Below are 18,928 nucleotides of genomic sequence, written 5' to 3' on the forward strand. Positions count from 1 at the left end.
GTGTATGCCAAGAGTACAAACTCCCAGCAGGCTCAATCAAGACATGAAAGTCATCCCAGCCACCTATGTTGGGCAGCAGCAATATAGGAAAATGTTGAAATTGGGTGATCCCTGTAGTGACAATTTTATACTGCATAGGAGAAGGCAATAGAACTCCTGTATTTTACCAAGAAAACCATGCGGATAGACAAGAGAAAATGATTTATGATATAGTGCCAGATGATGGCCACTCAGGTTGGATGGCACTCAACATGCTACTGAGGAAGAGCTGAGGATCTTCTGGAGTAGATTAAAGCCTTCAAGCCACCTAGTCACTGATGTTCCTGTGCAGGAAAATAAAATCTGAAGCTGCAAAGATAGAATTACTGTGGGAACATAGAACATAAGAAGCATGAATACGAGAAAGTTCAATATAGTGAAAAATGAAATGAATAAACTACACACTGACATCTTAGGTAGCAGCACTTTGAAATGTACTAGAATTGGACACTCCAACCACTGACGCAGAAGAAGAGGAGGTTGATGGGTTTCATGGACATGTTCAGTCTGAAACTGACAGAACATGCAAGCAAGATGTGCTGCTTGTGGTTGGAGATTAGAATGTCAAAGTCTGAAATAGTAAGGAGGAAAAGTGGTTGAACTTATATCCTGGGAAACAGAAATGAAACAGGAGAACAACTTACCAATTTTTGTCAATACAGTGATTTCTTTATTGCTAACAGAATCTTTAAACAACAATGCCTCTATACATGGACATAATCAAATTGAACATACAGAAGACTAATTGATTATATTATTCGTACAAAGAGGTGGAAAAGCAGCAAAAATGTGGCCAGGGTTTGACTGGTATGCTAAAGGACACCAATGGGCAAAAAGTAACTGATTCAAAGATCAAAGAAAGATGGAAGGAGTGTACTGAAAGTCTATACAGTAGAGTTGTCAACATCCAAGATACCTTAGAAGATATTCCCTATTTACAAGAACCTCTAACACTAGAAAATGAAGTTAAATCACTCTGGTCATTATCAAGTTGGAAAACTACAGAAATTGATCAAATATCTGCAGAAATATGGCAAGCATCAGAAGAATCAGTAAAGGTTCTAACCAAATTATGCCAGCAAACCTGGGGAATGATATAGTGGCCAACAGATCTGAAGAGGTCTCCAAAGAAAGGAGACTTAACAAAGTGTGCAAACTATCACGCAATATCATTAATTTCACATGCTAGCAAAATAATTCTTAGGATCATCCAATGCAAAGTAGAGCCTACATGGAAAAAGAAATGCCAGGAACAAAAGACATTCTTGCTAATGTATGGTGGATAATTGAGAAAGCCAAAGAATACCAAAAGGAAGTTAATATACATTTCATTTATTATAGAAGGGCCTTTGATTCTATGTCAAACTATGAAATGTAGTTAGGAAAATGTAGGGAATATCAGAACATTTCATTGTCCTCATGCATAACTGATACACAGGACAGGAAGCCACAGTCCAGACAGAACATGGTAAAACAGACTGGCTTCTGGTCTTCAAAGGAGTGAGACAAGGTTGCATACTCTCTCTTTATTTACTCAACCTATATCTTCAATATATACTGAGGGAGGCTGGATTGGAAAAAAAATGAATGCAATCTTAAAATTGGAGGAAGATGTGCTATGCTGATGACACTACTCATAGCTGAAAATGCAAATGATTTGCAACTCTAAAATTGAAATTCAAGGAGCAAAGTGAAAAAAATGGATTAAGCACTTAGTAGGGTAGCAATGAAAGCCTTAGAAAATATATTCAAATGCTGTGTGGTGTCTACATCTACAAAGATCAGAACTGTGCAGGCAATGGTTTTCCCTGTGACACTCTAGAGAGGCAAATCTGAAGATGCAGGATAGTAAGAGTAATGATGCCTGTGAACTTTGGTGTTGGAGAAGACTCCTGAGAATACTTTGTATAACCAAGAAAACAAACAAATGGAACATAGAATAAATCATCCAGAGTTCTCACTCAAGCCACAAATGTCCTGGCTCAAATTATCATTATTTTGGACACATAATGCAACGCTCAAGCTCCCTGAGAAATCCACAATGTTGGGAAAGGTGGAAGGAAAAAGAGGATGACCAGCAGCAAGGTGGACAGATTCAATTACATTGGTGTACCACTGGAAGACCTGAAAGTCTCAGCTGAAGATGGATCATTCTGAAAGTCTAGTTTTGTGGTCACAAAGAGTTGTCATCAGTTTGATGGCATGTAATTAACCAAGCAAAAACCAACAGCAAATTGCTTCAGCTTGGCAGTTATGTTTACTCCAGGTCATGTGCCTCAAGCAAAAAATTCTATTAACTGATAAAGTGGGACAGCCTAGGGGATGTTGGTATCCATCAGACGGCATCCTGCAACCATTTCATATGCTAATATCATACATATATACATGCACACATAAGTCTGAACATATGGACAAGTCAAACTTACAGCATTTTAAGAGGGCAAGTTAGGCACAAGTGAGGTGTCTGTTAGGTGAATAGCCTTACAGCAGTCAGCTGAAAAGTGAGAGCATCCAGCTAAGTGCCTAATTTGTCAGCCGTTTTTTCCATTCAAATTGTTCTATAGATAAAATGACTTGCTATTCCAATTAAAAAAATGTATTCAGCAAGACATGCCACAAATTATGAAATTAAATCTGGCAAGAGATGCAATTCTCCAGTTGCAAGCAAAAATATTGGAAACATTTAAGATAATAGACTAGTTTGAACAGGTTTGGTCTTAAAAAAAAAAAAAACCTAAATGGCAGCAGCAAAATGTCAAATGAAATTCAATGCGATAAGTGCAAAGTAATGCACAGTGCAAAGAGCTATTTAATGTAAGCATAGAATACTGAGCTCCAGAAACAGATTTTGGAGTCATTGCATGTTGCTTAAGTAACCAGTGCACCACAGTAGAAAAAGGCAAGCAGAAAGACCAGAGACTATTAAGTGAAGAGAAGGGGAAATTCACAAAAGAAAAGCAGCTAACCAAAATCACTGTTGTGCATACTACTCAACCCCATGAAGAGAAGGCAGAAAAGAATGGTTCCAGAGAAAAGAGAACCAAACCAAATAAGCCCACAGACAAGGACAATTTTAGTTGCAAGGAAATGCCTAGAAGTCTGTTAGTGGAGGAATGGTACCACAAACCTTTCCTCCCAAAAGGGACAAAAAAAGATAATTGCAAAGTTGAATTTACTCAGGTGCCATGAAACATGAATGAGGATAGCTAGATTCAGAATTGCTACCAAAGATAACATTAAAACAGGGAACTGTTCCATGAAATAAATTACCTGGTGACTTCATAAAAAGCTGATTCTACATAAAATACAACTATTCCCTCTTCCCCTCTCTCTCTCTTTTATCCATTCAGTTGTGTCCAATTCTCAGAGACTGCCTGGAAAAGTCCTTGCAGTTTTCTTGGCAATGTTTTTCCGGAAGTGGTTTTCCCTTGCCTGCTTCCTGGGGCTGAGAGTGAGTGACTGGCCCAAGGTCACCCAGCTGGCTTTTTGCCTAAGATGGGACTAGAACTCACAGTCTCCCGGTTGCTAGCATGATGCCTTAGCCACTACAGCAAACTGGCTTTTTTACAACTACTCTATGAAACTGTAAAGGCTGTAGCATAGCTGTAAAGGCTAGCATAGATTTTTAAAAAGGATACTACATTTTTGGAGAGTGAGACTATTAGCAGCTACTGTGACAGTTCTGTGTGTGTGTGTCTGTGTGTCTGTGTGATAGAGAGACAGAGATTGCTATTCTTTTAAACCTTGACTTTTCTATTATATTCAGCCTTTGTCCAATCGCTTTTGATCACAAGATGTTGGGCTAAATTAATCAGTGGATTTACACAATTTATCTCATCTTAAGTGATCAGTGCATAAGAAATGGCTCCTCAGCAATGTTAACCTAAGATGCCTCATGCCTAAGATACCCATGAGCAAACAAGAAGGAACATCACAAACTTAACAGATTAAAAAATGGAATGTTTTAAAATAAACACATCTAACATATTTATATGAATAGTCTCGTGACTGAATGTCTGCCTGTCTGTCTAACTTTTCATATACAAAACTTTCTGTTCCTAATTTTGTAATGATGGTACTACATTATTTCAAATACATGTAATTTGTTCTATGCATTTGTAAGAACCTGGATATAATAAGAAGAGCACCAATAAATAATTTAATCATCTACTGCATCTATGTAAATAAAAGTTAATTAGTTTCATTTCATGTGTCTGTTTTCTTGTGCAGAAATAATTCTCAGGATGTGTGCCTCAGAACTGTTTTCCCAAACCTGGCATCCTGTAGATATACTGAAACTACAAAACCTATGATTTCTAGTTTCGGCAATGTTGAGCATTCTGTGAATTGTAATCTTAACACATCTGGAGGGTGTCAGCTTGGGGAAGGCTGTCCTTGGATGAGGGGGGGAGGAAAAACTAGTGCAGATGGAGTTGGAGCACTGAGTAAGTCTTCTATCAAAGGGCAGTGATAGTTATTAGTGCATAATTAGAGCTCTATTTAGATAGAACTCCCTATTTTTCCTCTTAGGCTAAATCTCAGTTTTCAGCTCCAAGGATTTATATCCATCATCTCCTGTAAAAAGGTACAGAACTCAGTCTATTAAAAAAAAGGGGGTGGGTGGGATTGGGTTATAGGAGTAAGACTAGAACTTCCAATGGACAATTTCCACAGAAAACTGAAAGGAACAAATTTCAGTGACAACACAAAGCTCTGCTAAGCTTCCTGCCATGTCAAAATCAGCAACAGAGATGACTTCTCCAAGCAGTGTTAGTCAGTTGCATTTTTCAAGGAAGACCTAGTTAAAAGTTGATTAACTAGTATGGGATCTGACCTTCCCATAGGAAGATGCTTCTGGATATCTTAAAATATCACCAGACTGGGCAGAGCATTTCCCTCTCAGTTGTCCTTCTTTCAGTCTCCATAGTGTCAGAAATATGCTTTAATTAATTAATTAATTAATTAATTAATTAATTTTTCTCCTGCCTTTATTATTATTTTTATAAATACCTCAAGGCAGCAAACATGCCTCATACTCCTTCCTCCTCCTCCTTTTTCCCACCACCACCACCACCACCCTGTGAGGTGAGTTGGGCTGAGAGAGAGTGACTGGCCCAAGGTTGCCCAGCCGGCTTTCATGCCTAAGCCATCAACTTTCAGCAGCAATACTGACTATCAAGAGAGGATTGTAATGGGCTGGGGAATTCTGGGAGTTGAGGTCCACACACCTTAAAGTTGCCAAGTCTGAAAAACACAGGCTTAGAGAGATACCTTGTAAGCACTATGTTCTTTCCTCTTTATGCACATTACAGTTTCATATCTTACCACTGATCCCTACCTAAATCCATGTGATTATCTGAATATCAACACGATTACAGCATTTTCAACTGCAAAATCAATAACCATCAGCAAGAGGTCCTGTTTTATGACATTGTATGACACATAATATTGAATTACTCTTTCAGTAGATCAGCACTGAAAAATAGTCTCATATTTTATTAAAATTTGAACTGCTGCACAACATTATAAGCTCAAAAGAAAAACCCTACATTACTGCAAATAATATTGCCTTAGGTTTAATTAGCAAAATGGCATTATTTACTTCCTGGGACTTGGCTCTTTTTATGCCTTTTAATGGGTACATCAGTATCCCTTTCGTTAAGGTGGTTTCCAAAAAGAATTAAAAAATTAAAAACTCTTACATTTCTATTCCTTATGAAAATGAAATTATGAGAATCTTGGCATTTATGATCTACTTGATGAAGTCTACAATTTTGCCTATTTCAAACTGACAAATGAGAACTGGTGGGGCGATTCAACTTTTTAATCCATTTTTAAACAACTATATTAGCTATTTCAGTCAAATGGTAGTAACACAGTTGAAATGCCAATGGATGTATTTTATTCAGACTTGTGAAGGAAGGCAATCCTTCATTTGTTTTATGAAGTTCTGAGCAGCAATGCAAAAGTTGCTGGCAAAGACTTCCATGCTGTATTCCAGCAGAAGGTTGTGTAGCAGCACATGAACGAGAAACAGCCTACAGTAGTGCTAGATTATCTAAGTTTTATTTCTTTTACTGGGTAATCAGCAGATAATTGCAGTCGCCATTTGCAGTTTAAACCTTTAATTATAAACTGTAGGAAGGAAGTTTCAGTAAACAGGACCTTTCCTTTTTATTATAATTTAGCATAAAGAAGCTTCTAGATATTTCAAAACCTTGGTCCCTATTTGACTGGGAATTTTGCTTATTCCAATTAAAAGTATTTTTCTTCTGTTCTTTCAATTCACAGTAATAAGCAAATACAGTTGCTGGCATATCTTTTTTATATAAGAAGTACATATTTAAAACAAAACTGAAGCATTCACCATGAAATAAAATCATGCTTACTACTAGTTAATTCTAATTATCACAAAGCCTAAGAAGGAAAACAAATTAAGATACATTGGTATTGATAGATTATATTAGTGATGATTTTCCTTTTCAAACACCACCAGTATCAGGTGGATATTGATAACACCCTCCTCCTCCAAAAAATCACTTGTCAATTTAAGACTTGAGTTAAGGCTTAGCCATGTTGGCTAAGGCACCAAAGCTAAAATAGGGAAGCCACATCATACAAAAGACTAATTTCCTTTACAGAACCAAGTAGGACTAGGATAACATAGAATATCTTGCTTCTATACATTTGGATTTGGGTCTAAAAGACCATAGAAACACATGGGTACAAGAAAGGCAAGCAAAACACAATTTCTACATTATAGACAACACTACTTCTAATCATGCCTATTAGCATGCAATTTCTTGGCTTTGTGGAGCTTGAGCCAATAAAAAACAGCCAAATGAATAACTTCTTGGATCAGGTGTTATCTTACCTTCTCAGTATATTCAGCACCATTACACTAAGCCAAAAGTGGGCAAGGAAAGACTGTTATTGTCATGTTCACTGTTTCAATGTACAGTATACATCGTAACGTTTCACATGCCATGGCGCTGATGCGCGTTTCTGTTTGGGAGGGAGCTGCTGTGAAACCTCTGTATCTGTGTTCATTACAATGGAATGTGTTTGGGTTATGTTCTCTGTTCAAGGACTTTTCCTGCAGACCATCAGAAACCGCTAGGAGCACCTGGGATTGTGAACTTGGGAAGATTCTATGGGGGGAGGGATTTCATTTGCACTGAGGGTTTTTAGTTTGCATTTGGCACGCTTTTATCATTCTCAGCTTTCTCTGTGATCCTGCATACTATTCTTTAATAAATCAGATATCTTTGAATTCCTGCTCATGAGTCTGATAGTGTTTTAGAATAGGCAACTGTTACAGTTATGCTGCCAGGAACAAATTCAGCTGGGGGCGGGGAGAGAATCTATGTTTTATAGTCATTCAGGTGAAAGAACAAAGAATTAAAGAATATTAAACCATTCAGCTAAAGAAATCTCAGCAGAAATAATATTCTCACTGAGGGTCTGGGGCCTAGGAAACAGCCAACAGTCTTTGACACTCAAAATCATTGTTTCCATGATAAGTGATTTAGTTTATTGTCACAAGGTGAGCCATTCCTTCAGAAGCAGCAAGCCACTATAGGATAAAGAAAAGACATATTTCAGCTGGCCTGGTCCCAGGTTTAAGATGTAGGAAAGATTTGTCTGGCATTCCTCAGCCTTGACCTCTGCCCCACAACCTGTTCTCACATGGTCTGCAATTTCAAGCACTGGAGTTAGTAAGCACCCTGCTCTAATAATAATTGGACAGAAATAGTGAACCAGCTGAACACATTTCTGTTTTTCAATATACAGGGATGGACAGCCTTCCTGGATCACAGCAGGGGTATTGCTATCTGCCCAACACTTTGCTGATGTTTATTGAGAAAAAGCAGTTCACCGAGTTCTGGTGGGGACATGGCAGACTGAACAGCTGTGCCCATGGGCTCAGTGAGCAGAACTGACAACGTGGCAGTTTTTTCGGGCTCAGGAATGTTTTTCCTGAAGCCCAGGAGTGTTTTTCCGGAAAAAGGAAAACACTCAAGAATCATCCCATCTGTCTTCCTGATGGCTGCTTGCAGCCAGAAGATTGCAAACAGAGTCCGTGCTTGACTGGTAAGAGCTAGCTGGGAGGCTGGGACGTCACCATTTCCAAGCCACGCTGTAGCCTTAAAGGGACACCAAGACCAGCCACCCCATCTCTAAATCACCCAATTTATATTTCTTTTAAGTACGCATACCCTAAGAGAGGCTTTCTACAGCAAGGAGAACTGGTTTCTCTTGGTGGTTATTATTTTTGGGATCAATTTTAAAAAAAAAAAATATTTTTAAGTTTTGGACTTTGTTTTCCATCCAAACGTTAAGGAGGATTGAGAGTAAATAATTGTCTCCCTGTTATTATTTTTGTACTAAATTTGAAGATATTAGCATTTTCGTACACATTGAATTGGCTGTCTGGAACTTTCAGTTTTCTGCTTCTACTTTCCCTGGAGAACTGTCTGCATATCTCACTTTTGCTTATGTAAACACATCTCGGAATTCTTTCATATCTTCAACTTTCTCTGGTTAAGCTCCTAGGGGGTGCCATAATCTACTGCTTGAAACATGGAGGATTTTAAACAGACTTTCTCTGACTTCCAACAAGATTTTAAACAGATTCTTTCTGACTCCTACCAAGTTTTTATGCAAGACATTCAGGACATTGTGGAAAATATGAGGTCTAAAATGTGTTATCTGGTTGGGTATGTCATGGATGAAACTGAGGAATTTAACAGCGACAGAAATGTCCCTTCTAAGAGTGAGATCGAGACTTCTGTTGAAATGCTGGATGAAGATTGGATAGTCGAGTTGAAGAAATTTAAGGGAGAAGGCGAGTTTCAAGCCACAAGTGGAATTGATCTTCTGATGGAATGCATGAAAAGGAAGGGGTTATTATGTATGGGGGGGTCTCCTGAAGAGAAGTTGGAGTCTTTGAGGGGGGCAGTTGGGCTGTTTGATTTTTTTAAAGAAAAACGCTCTGTGTGCATTGCGGGGATGTGTAAATGCTCTGGTTTATTTTGAAGTGGGATAAGGGTTTAAGAATATTTATCTGGATTGCTTTTAGGGTTTGGCTGATCAATTCTTTAACGATTTGGATTAAGATTATTAAGGTATAATAAAAAATAATAAATGTCTGGTTTTGGGTTTAGTATGATTAAGAATATATATATATTCTTTTAATATTAGGGGAGGGAGCAACTGCATTTAGTGATTTTTATAATGTGCCAATGGCATGATTTATAGAAATAATGTGATTTTGGTTTAATATAGAGTAAGGGATTGATTATGGAAAATTGTATATTTTTGCTGTTAAAGAGTCAGAAATCACCCTTTTTTGTAATTTTGAAAAATTTTCTCTTGTGTTTCTACACTTTAGTTTTTTCTTTTTAGTTTTTTATTTTTCTGTAGCTTTTATCTTTGCTTGAAACTTAATAAAATTCTAAAAAAAAAAAAAAAAGAAAAAGAAAAAAAGGAAAAGCAGTTCACTCACTTTCATTGTTGCCATCAGGAGGATGATAGAAAGAGAGACCCAGAGAAATTATGGCTGCAATTTCCAAGATGATTAACGTGACATCCTGCAATGCTTCCCAAACTAACTGCAGGAAGGTTTTGGCCTTTTTGGGTGGGATGAAGTTCTGGCCAAATGCTTGTCTTCTTTTTTCTAGATCTGCTGGGTTCCCAGACAGGCCTGCAAAGAAGGAAAAGGAAATTAAACATTATGTCAAGAAAGTGAAATCCCTTTGATTTCTTCCTCTAAAGCAAAAGGATCTTCTACATTGTTCATTATTTCTACAAGTTAATAATTTCCTGCCAGCCCAAACATAGTGCTCTTTGGTACTAAAAGCTGCCTGGAAATAAATCTCATGAGCAAGAATACTCTCTAAAACAGGCTGAAGAGGTCTAGTGAACGGAATGGAGACTGAGACGCAAAGAGGTAAAAGCATGCATTGTAGCCTTGAGGAGCCCAAGTATCACCGAAATTGAATATTTATATCCATTGGAAGTTCAGAGCATCCTCTCCAATGTTTAGCTCTGTCATGGAGAACATCACTACCATGATGCGTTGGGCACCATCTTCTCCATGCTGCACCAGTCTGTTATTGTATGGATAGAGAATCTGGTATTTGCTATGAAAATTGGGCATCCCCAATTTCTGCTGCTGCTGATTATTGTTGTTGCTGTTATTAATATTTTGCTCCATTTAATGGAAAGGAAACAGGCATTCTACAAAAAGACAATGCACTTTGCCATAGGAATCAGTAAGTCAAGAGTTCTACTAGACTTTATAGGGCCAATCTGTTTCCTCTTTGCACTTTAAATCCCCTCTCAGCAAGAGTAACTGAATAACTCACATGGCATTCTTAAAACCTAGAAACAGGAAGGCTACCTGTTTCCCTCCAGATGTTTCAGTGTACAATGTCGTTGGAGGATACAAGCTTGACACAGCTTTCCTCAGTCTGGATGCCCTTCAGGGATTTCAACTCCAAGAATTCCTTAGCTATCATGGCCATTGGGAATTGAGCTCCACATATCTAGACAGTGTTAAGGTTGAGGGATGTTGACTTAGCTCAGTAAAATAGCTTCTTACATAAGTTTTTTTTAATGGTTTTCCTCTGGAAATTTGCTGCTAAGATTTAGGAGCACTTTCTACCGCCTCTGGTTACAACCTATTCCTGCACAGCCAATTTAATGCTTTACCCCATAAAAGCCTATTATTATACAAAACAAGTTTCAGTTCATATGACTGTGAAGAAAATGCTGGAAAACATGTGGGCAATTTCTCAAGAGCATACAGAAATCACAGTTGCATCAGGCTGAGAAAATTTCTCGTGGCCTGCGTTCTGGAGTACCTCTATTCATATCCTTCTCACTTCATTTTAACTTTTCAGAGTATTTCAAAACAAAAGTCAAATGCCCTAAATGACAGCTGCACAGATTGATAGTGATCTCTGCAGCTGTCTTTTGGTTTTTATGCTGACTTTCGCACAGCTGTTTAAAGTCTTACCAACCTGTCTTCTTCCCACTTACATGGAAAATATATAATTCTGAGAAACTTGGCACAGAATATATTAAGACAACTTCATAAAAGCAATGCAGATAAATTCAAATTGCTTTATTTGAATAATTGATTTCATTTATGGAATTGTGATTTTTGAAATATTAAAAAGGTACATTTGTACCTTAAAAAATTAAATTCCTACGTCTGTTCTCTAACAAATGGTATAAGAAAAAAATCTTATGTGAGACAAATATGTATGTATCCAATAATCCACAATGAGATATGTCATTCCTGTATTTAAACGTAGCTTTCTTACATTAAGAGTTTTCCCCATGGGAGTGATATTTTGCGTGCTTGAGGGATAGAACCAGCTGCACATAAGAGGCCTTACTCTGTATTTTTATTGAATCATATTATTTCGCAGTATTATCAAAGCAGCCCTTAGAAATCACAGAGAAATGCTAACTCAGACTAATTCTGTTCGCTGTCCAAAGTCACTTGTTGAGATGGGAGCCATATAAATTGAATTAATTAAATATTAAATGGCTACTCTCATTCAAATCATGATAAACAACAACAACACAGGCGCTTACCACCATACTGAAAATTCTCACATCATTATATGCTATAATGGGATTTGCTTGTGTTTATTTATGGTTTTGTGAACAGAAAAAAGCAAATTACACCAAAAAACAAAAGAAATCTTTAGCTGAATGTATCCATACACGATGTTGAGAGTTGGCTATGTAATGATCACCAGATCCTCAAAAGGCATCCCTTTCCTGAACTTATATATATGTGTGTAATGTCTGCATTTTTCTTTCTTTTATGGGTCCTAGGCCACTTCATTAGAATAGCAATGCCACCCCAAAAGGAGGCTGACCCCCATTCTAAGCCACAGGCAAATATATTATGCCCTAGTATGGTATATGAAGGGGGGAGGGGTTGGGGAGAGTAAATTGTCAAGTTTAGATATAAAGGGTGACTGGCTTTGCTCATGTATAAAGTTGGAGGTTCACTCTCTAGTCTATCAGTGAGGTACAGGGAAAAGTTGACAGAACAGCATGTAAGGTCAGCCAATTTCATGGTCACCAAATAAACATGAAAAACTTTTTTTCAGCGCAGAATGGAAGAATGGGAACAGCCAAAGGCTGAAACAACTCTTGTCTCTTCTCCACTTCAACTTTCATCACCTTATTTGGTCAAACAATATTATGAACACTTAACCACCAACCTGCAAATTTTTGAAACTGGACCACTTGCTTTCTTATGCAATAGTAAATTAACATACATTCAGAACTTGCAATTTATTTCATTTATTTTACTATATAAAATTGTATAACCAGACTGAGAATCGGGTGGGTTTTGGGGAGAGGGGGTTGGCAACAGTAGATTAAAGGCAACTGGCAGAGATGTGGTGTTTTCTCTGCTTTAGGGATAAGAAAGACTCACAATGCTATAGAGGGTGTTAGGTAAAACCAAAATATTAGAAAGAAAACATCTGTTTTGAGTGCTTCAAATCAATTCATGCTAGCAAATGCAGTATGCCTAAGAATTTTGTTTTACTGTCAAATGGGGTTGGAAAAATGGCAGGGAACACCACCTCAGAGGAGTCTAAAACAGTTTGACACTGGGAAATTCCTGGAGTTTAAAAATATTTCTTCCAAACCATTCACTACTCTTCTAATCTCTGAAACATTTTGGAAATAAGCATTACTCAAAAATGTCCCACCAACAGTCTCTGGCTTTCATACTACCCTTTGACTTACTGCTGAAAGCATTTCATGCAGAAAGCTCCTCCCTTTGGTCCACCTAATAGAAGGTCACCAAAATTAAATTTAAAATTAATTAAATGATGCACAAACACAAAGTGGGGCTGGTACTGGGAGGAATGAGGTTAGATTTCAGGGTTTCACTGTAACTTTTTATATTCAACCTGTATTTTGAAATAATTTCACTACACTAGAACAACAGTTTTAAACAACTGGGTTTGTTCTGAGTTTTCTTCAGAATGACATTCCATTTTTTTCCCTTTTGTGTTTTACCAAACAAAATATTTACAAATCTCCACTGGAACAATGCCCCCCCACCAAAAAAAACTTTAAAAACAAAAAGGTTTTACATTAGTCTTCCTCAGGATGATGTACACAGTAATTCATCTGTTTTATCTTAACAACTTTGTATGGTAGGCTAGGTTTTAAGTTTCTGTGATCCTAGCTCAACAAACTAACTGCTATACCACCTTGGCTTTTATTTGATGAAGACCAAGCAAGCTAATCCTAATGAATGCCCACACACTTCTGGGCAGAACTGATATTTCTCAAGAGAGTATATGGACTTGCCTAGGGATAAGAAAACAAAACCTTGGCGGAAAAAGAAACTGAGCACATATTCAGTGCTTATCCACAGCTCTATCCACCAAGCCCCCTGCAGCTCAAAGCTATATAGATTCAATCCTCAAGATCATCACTGGTCCTTTCTGCTGTCAGAGCATCTAAAACTTCTAACTGACCCTTAAGACATTTAAGAGCCAGGTTCCTGGCAGCTCCTGTAATGCCTTGCTTAGACAGAAAAGGTCAGAATAACGGTCCTGCATAGTAACCATCTGCATGTCAGTTTCTGTGATATATGGGATGCTCCTCTGGATTCCCAGCAACCACACAAATTCAGAAAGGCTTGCTAAACTCTCTGACTAGAGATTCACATTCCTGCCCCCTCACAGCGCATGAAGGGGCAAGAGAAGGAAGAACCTTCTTGTGTTACTAAAATCTGCTGGCCTAAACACACACTGAGGGTGAAGGGAAAAATATATTTTGTTTTTGCCCAAAGCAAACTGTTCTGAAATAGTGCAGCTTTTGTAAGGAAAGAATGGATATTACCCAGTGCAAACTGTCTTCAGGATTCTACGGGTGAAGTGGGAACACAGACGCCAAATTTACAAAAAAGTAACTATGATACTAAACCATCCAAAGGCTTTGCCAGGGCCCTGAGGCTGAGTAGCAAGCTTCAGGGAAGGTAAACTCTCTCATAAAGCATGAAACTATGGAATTCTCTACCACATGATTTAGGAATGGCCTCTAACTGTGCCAAAAAGAGATTATACAACTTTGCTTACGCTATTATGATGCCTATGCATTAGCTCAGCATCAAAGGCAATAGTACTTATGGGAAGCATGTGTGGGAAAGTGCTATTGCACTCATGTCTTCTTGTGGACTTCTTATGGACATCTGATTGGCTACCATGGAAACAGAATGCTGAGCTTGACTCAAAATACTGAACTTGACAGCAGCACTCTTTTGTTCTCTTGAAGGCATTTTCAGACAGAGAGACCATTCCTTTGCTTCCTCCCTCTATGTTATATGTTATTAATAAGATTCACTTCAGGATGTATTTATTATTTTGACTTTCCTTTTTCTTACTTGAAAAAAATAAGTCTAACACCATCGGGAAAACAAGTACGGGTGGAAGGAAATGAGGAAAGAGGATGAAACTTCATACAATCTGGAATTAAAGACTTATTTGCAAACTTCTCTGGGGCTATATTTATATAAACATGAACAAGGCAAGTACAGTCTTATCATGTCATTGCCCTCTTTTTCTAATAGGTTGAAACATGCTCAGTGAAGGCATATACAGTCTTTCAAAGGTCTCTTTTCCTCCACTTACTGGAAAGAATATACAGTCATTCTGCAAAAAGACGATAGGCCTTCCCGTAATATTAACAGGAATTAGTAGGTCATGAACAGAGATGCATATTCCACTAGACTTTATAGGATCATTCTGTTTCCTCTTCTTACTTTAACTTTCTCCTCAGCAAGAATAGTTGAATACTTTCGTATACAAATAACCTTGACATAGCATTTGCAAAACTACAGGAAGGTTGTCTGTTTACCTTCAGATGTTTTAGTTTAAAACACCCCCAATTCCCTGGTATTGAACATGCAGCTTAGGATCCAAAACATCTGGAGGATACAAACTTGTGTACCCGTTTAAGCCATTTAACGTAGCTTTCGTCAATCTGTGTGCCCTCCAGATTTATAGATTTCAACTCCCAGAATTCCCTAGCTAGCATGCCACTGCTAAGAAGTCTGGGAATTGAACTCCACATTACCTATACAATGCCAGGAGAATATTGATTTAGCTCAATAAAATAGCTTCTTACACAAGAATGTGTAAGAAGCTATTTTATTGGGGGGAGGGGAACGGTTTCCCACTGGAGGTAATCTAAGTGCATTTTGCTGCTAAGATACAGAAACAGGTTTTACCATTTTCTGCTCACAACCTAACATCCAGTTTAATACTTGTACCCAATAAAAGCTTCTTCACAAAGATAATTTGGTTAATGTTTCTCTCATGAAATAAAAACAGTAATGCAGAAAGTATCTCTAAGTCTGTGAGGCACAGGAGAGCAGTAATTATCTCTCTGGGTCCTTATAATATTTAATATAAATGCATGCTAGAAGTTCAAACACCCACACCACATCTCCCTCATGTCCACAATGTTGGCTGTTCTATATGCCAGTTAATTATCCAGTATTCAGTATGACATCATCAAACACGGATTAACCAAAAAGTAAAAACTGGCAAGGATGTTCCCCATCATCTTTTCTAACTCTGTTAGGATACTTTCTACCACCTTAGTTTCCTTTTGTCTTTTGTCTGAGCAGGGGGACAACATTCCAAACAAATCACTGGACTGCAGTTCCTATCGTTTTTCTAGGAATGACTGCAAAGTGAATACATGGTGCAGAAGTCCTTTAAGCTTTTGCAGCATACTAATTTTCCATTCATTTAGATAGATAGATAGATAGATAGATAGATAGATAGATAGATAGATAGATAGATAGATAGATAGATAGGCTTAAGAAACCCAAGTGTTTCATGAAGCTTGGAGTTCATCAAGGGAGGTTCTGAGGGCACACTGATGACCATGGGCTCCACGCTGGGGACCAAACAATTACAAAAAATAACGCCACCATCCCAAATGGATGCATCCTAGATGTACTGGACTAGTATAATTCCCAGCCGGTAAGTCCAAGCGCTGGCAGGAAGCACAGCCAATGGTGATGTTAGCTTTGCTAATCACTTTAACTTTGATTATGTGTGGCTGTAAAGAGAATGTACTCATGCATGGCCATGATGATTTCAGAAGGACTTACTTCCATTTTTTATTCACCATGGCTTGCAATTGTATTTAAATGTGAGAAAATGTAATTGGTCTTAACTATGAATTATTTGACACAAGTCAATTTTTTTTAACATATATTACAGTTTACCATAGCATGGTTATATTGAACAGTGACTGTACCACTCTATTATATTGCTCGTGGCTAGAGAAACACAGCTTCCAGACCGTTTGTGAACTGCCTGCAACTTATACTATTAAAGGCAGTGGTATTTCTGGTAAGTCAGTTTAACTTTCAACTGGATGTTCCATTTACACTGTAATCTGCAGCAGATAGAAACAGTGTATGGTTTGTATTAACATCATGTACCTACAACTGTCAAATCATGGATGGGTGGCTGGAAGCTGCACCTTTTGAGTTACTTGTAGCAGGAGCCATTAACTGTGCAGGGAACACTCAGCGTGTTCATCATTTAAACATGCTATTGTTAAATGTGCTGTGGAAGCTAAGTCAACTTCAACCAAAGATTAGCCATCATGTAAGCTTCTGATATATTGCTAAACTGCAGTTAACCAAGAACAGAAACTTCCTATCTCACCATGGCCTTGAATAAAGTTTCTCTGGCTGGATGAGCAACTAAAACAACAACATAATAAAAAATATCATGTAACAAGGAGTGGGGGGACAGATAAAAAGGTAAAAGCTCTCATCCAAATACAATCAGATTAAGCAAGTAAAGGAATATGCAGTGGAGGTGAAGAATAGATTTAAGGGACTGGACTTAGTAGATAGGGTCCCGGAAGAACTCTGGACAGAAGTCCGCAACATTGTTCAGGAGGCGGCAACAAAATACATCCCAAAGAAAGAGAAAACCAAGAAGGCAAAATGGCTGTCTGCTGAGACACTAGAAGTAGCCCAAGAAAGAAGGAAAGCAAAAGGCAACAGTGATAGGGGGAGATATGCCCAATTAAATGCAAAATTCCAGAGGTTAGCCAGAAGAGATAAGGAATTATTTTTAAACAAGCAATGTGCGGAAGTGGAAGAAGACAATAGAATAGGAAGGACAAGAGACCTCTTCCAGAAAATTAGAAACATTGGAGGTAAATTCCAGGCAAAAATGGGTATGATCAAAAACAAAGATGGCAAGGACCTAACAGAAGAAGAAGAGATCAAGAAAAGGTGGCAAGAATATACAGAAAACCTGTATAGGAAGGATAACAATATCGGGGATAGCTTTGACGGTGTGGTCGGTGAGCTAGAGCCAGACATCCTGAAGAGTGAGGTTGAGTGGGCCTTAAGAAGCATTGCTAATAACAAGGCAACAGGAGACGACGGCATCCCAGCTGAACTCTTCAAAATCTTGCAAGATGATGCTGTCAAGGTAATGCATGCTATATGCCAGCAAATTTGGAAAACACAAGAATGGCCATCAGACTGGAAAAAATCAACTTATATCCCCATACCAAAAAAGGGAAACACTAAAGAATGTTCAAACTATCGAACAGTGGCACTCATTTCACATGCCAGTAAGGTAATGCTCAAGATCCTGCAAGGTAGACTTCAGCAGTTCATGGAGCGAGAATTGCCAGATGTACAAGCTGGGTTTAGAAAAAGCAGAGGAACTAGAGACCAAATTGCCAATATCCGCTGGATAATGGAAAAAGCCAGGGAGTTTCAGAAAAACATCTATTTCTGTTTTATTGACTATTCTAAAGCCTTTGACTGTGTGGACCATAACAAATTGTGGCAAGTTCTTAGTGGTATGGGGATACCAAGTCATCTTGTATGCCTCCTGAAGAATCTGTATAACGACCAAGTAGCAACAGTAAGAACAGACCACGGAACAACAGACTGGTTTAAGATTGGGAAAGGAGTACGGCAGGGCTGTATACTCTCACCCTACCTATTCAACTTGTATGCAGAACACATCATGCGACAAGCTGGCCTTGAGGAATCCAAGGCTGGAGTTAAAATCTCTGGAAGAAACATTAACAATCTCAGATATGCAGATGATACCACTTTGATGGCTGAAAGTGAAGAGGAACTGAGGAGCCTTATGATGAAGGTGAAAGAAGAAAGTACAAAAGCTGGTTTGCAGCTAAACCTCAAAAAAACCAAGATTATGGCAACCAGCTTGATTGAGAACTGGCAAATAGAGGGAGAAAATGTAGAAGCAGTGAAAGACTTTGTATTCCTAGGTGCAAAGATTACTGCAGATGCTGACTGCAGTCAGGAAATCAGAAGACGCTTAATCCTTGGAAGAAGAGCAATGACAAACCTCGATAAAATAGTTAAGAGCAGAGACATCACACTGACAACAAAGGCCCGCATAGTTAAAGCAATGGTGTTCCCTGTAGTAACATATGGCTGCGAGAGCTGGACCATAAGGAAGGCTGAGCGAAGGAAGATCGATGCTTTTGAACTGTGGTGTTGGAGGAAAATTCTGAGAGTGCCTTGGACTGCAAGAAGATCCAACCAGTCCATCCTCCAGGAAATAAAGCCAGACTGCTCACTTGAGGGAATGATATTAAAGGCCAAACTGAAATACTTTGGCCACATAATGAGAAGACAGGACACCCTGGAGAAGATGCTGATGCTAGGGAGAGTGGAAGGCAAAAGGAAGAGGGGTCGACCAAGGGCAAGATGGATGGATGATATTCTAGAGGTGACGGACTCGTCCCTGGGGGAGCTGGGGGTGTTGACGACCGACAGGAAGCTCTGGCGTGGGCTGGTCCATGAAGTCAC

At 38.5% G+C, this 18,928-nt stretch overlaps 2 protein-coding genes across 3 annotated transcripts in view; one reads left to right on the forward strand and one right to left on the reverse strand.

The window, feature by feature from the left end:
* GOLT1A (golgi transport 1A) overlaps nucleotides 1-18,928 on the forward strand; it is a 321,971-nt gene that overhangs the window by 284,813 nt on the left and 18,230 nt on the right. The window lies entirely within an intron of this gene.
* Nucleotides 1-18,928, reverse strand: part of ATP2B4 (ATPase plasma membrane Ca2+ transporting 4) — a 167,973-nt gene that overhangs the window by 51,788 nt on the left and 97,257 nt on the right. For both annotated transcript variants that reach the window (XM_063297549.1, XM_063297551.1), the window contains exon 3: nucleotides 9,548-9,745. In XM_063297549.1, the coding sequence (XP_063153619.1) occupies nucleotides 9,548-9,745 (198 nt within the window). The remainder of the gene's footprint in view (nucleotides 1-9,547; nucleotides 9,746-18,928) is intronic.

Source organism: Candoia aspera, chromosome 3 (genome assembly GCF_035149785.1).
Source record: "Candoia aspera isolate rCanAsp1 chromosome 3, rCanAsp1.hap2, whole genome shotgun sequence".
Taxonomy (NCBI): Eukaryota; Metazoa; Chordata; class Lepidosauria; order Squamata; family Boidae; genus Candoia; species Candoia aspera.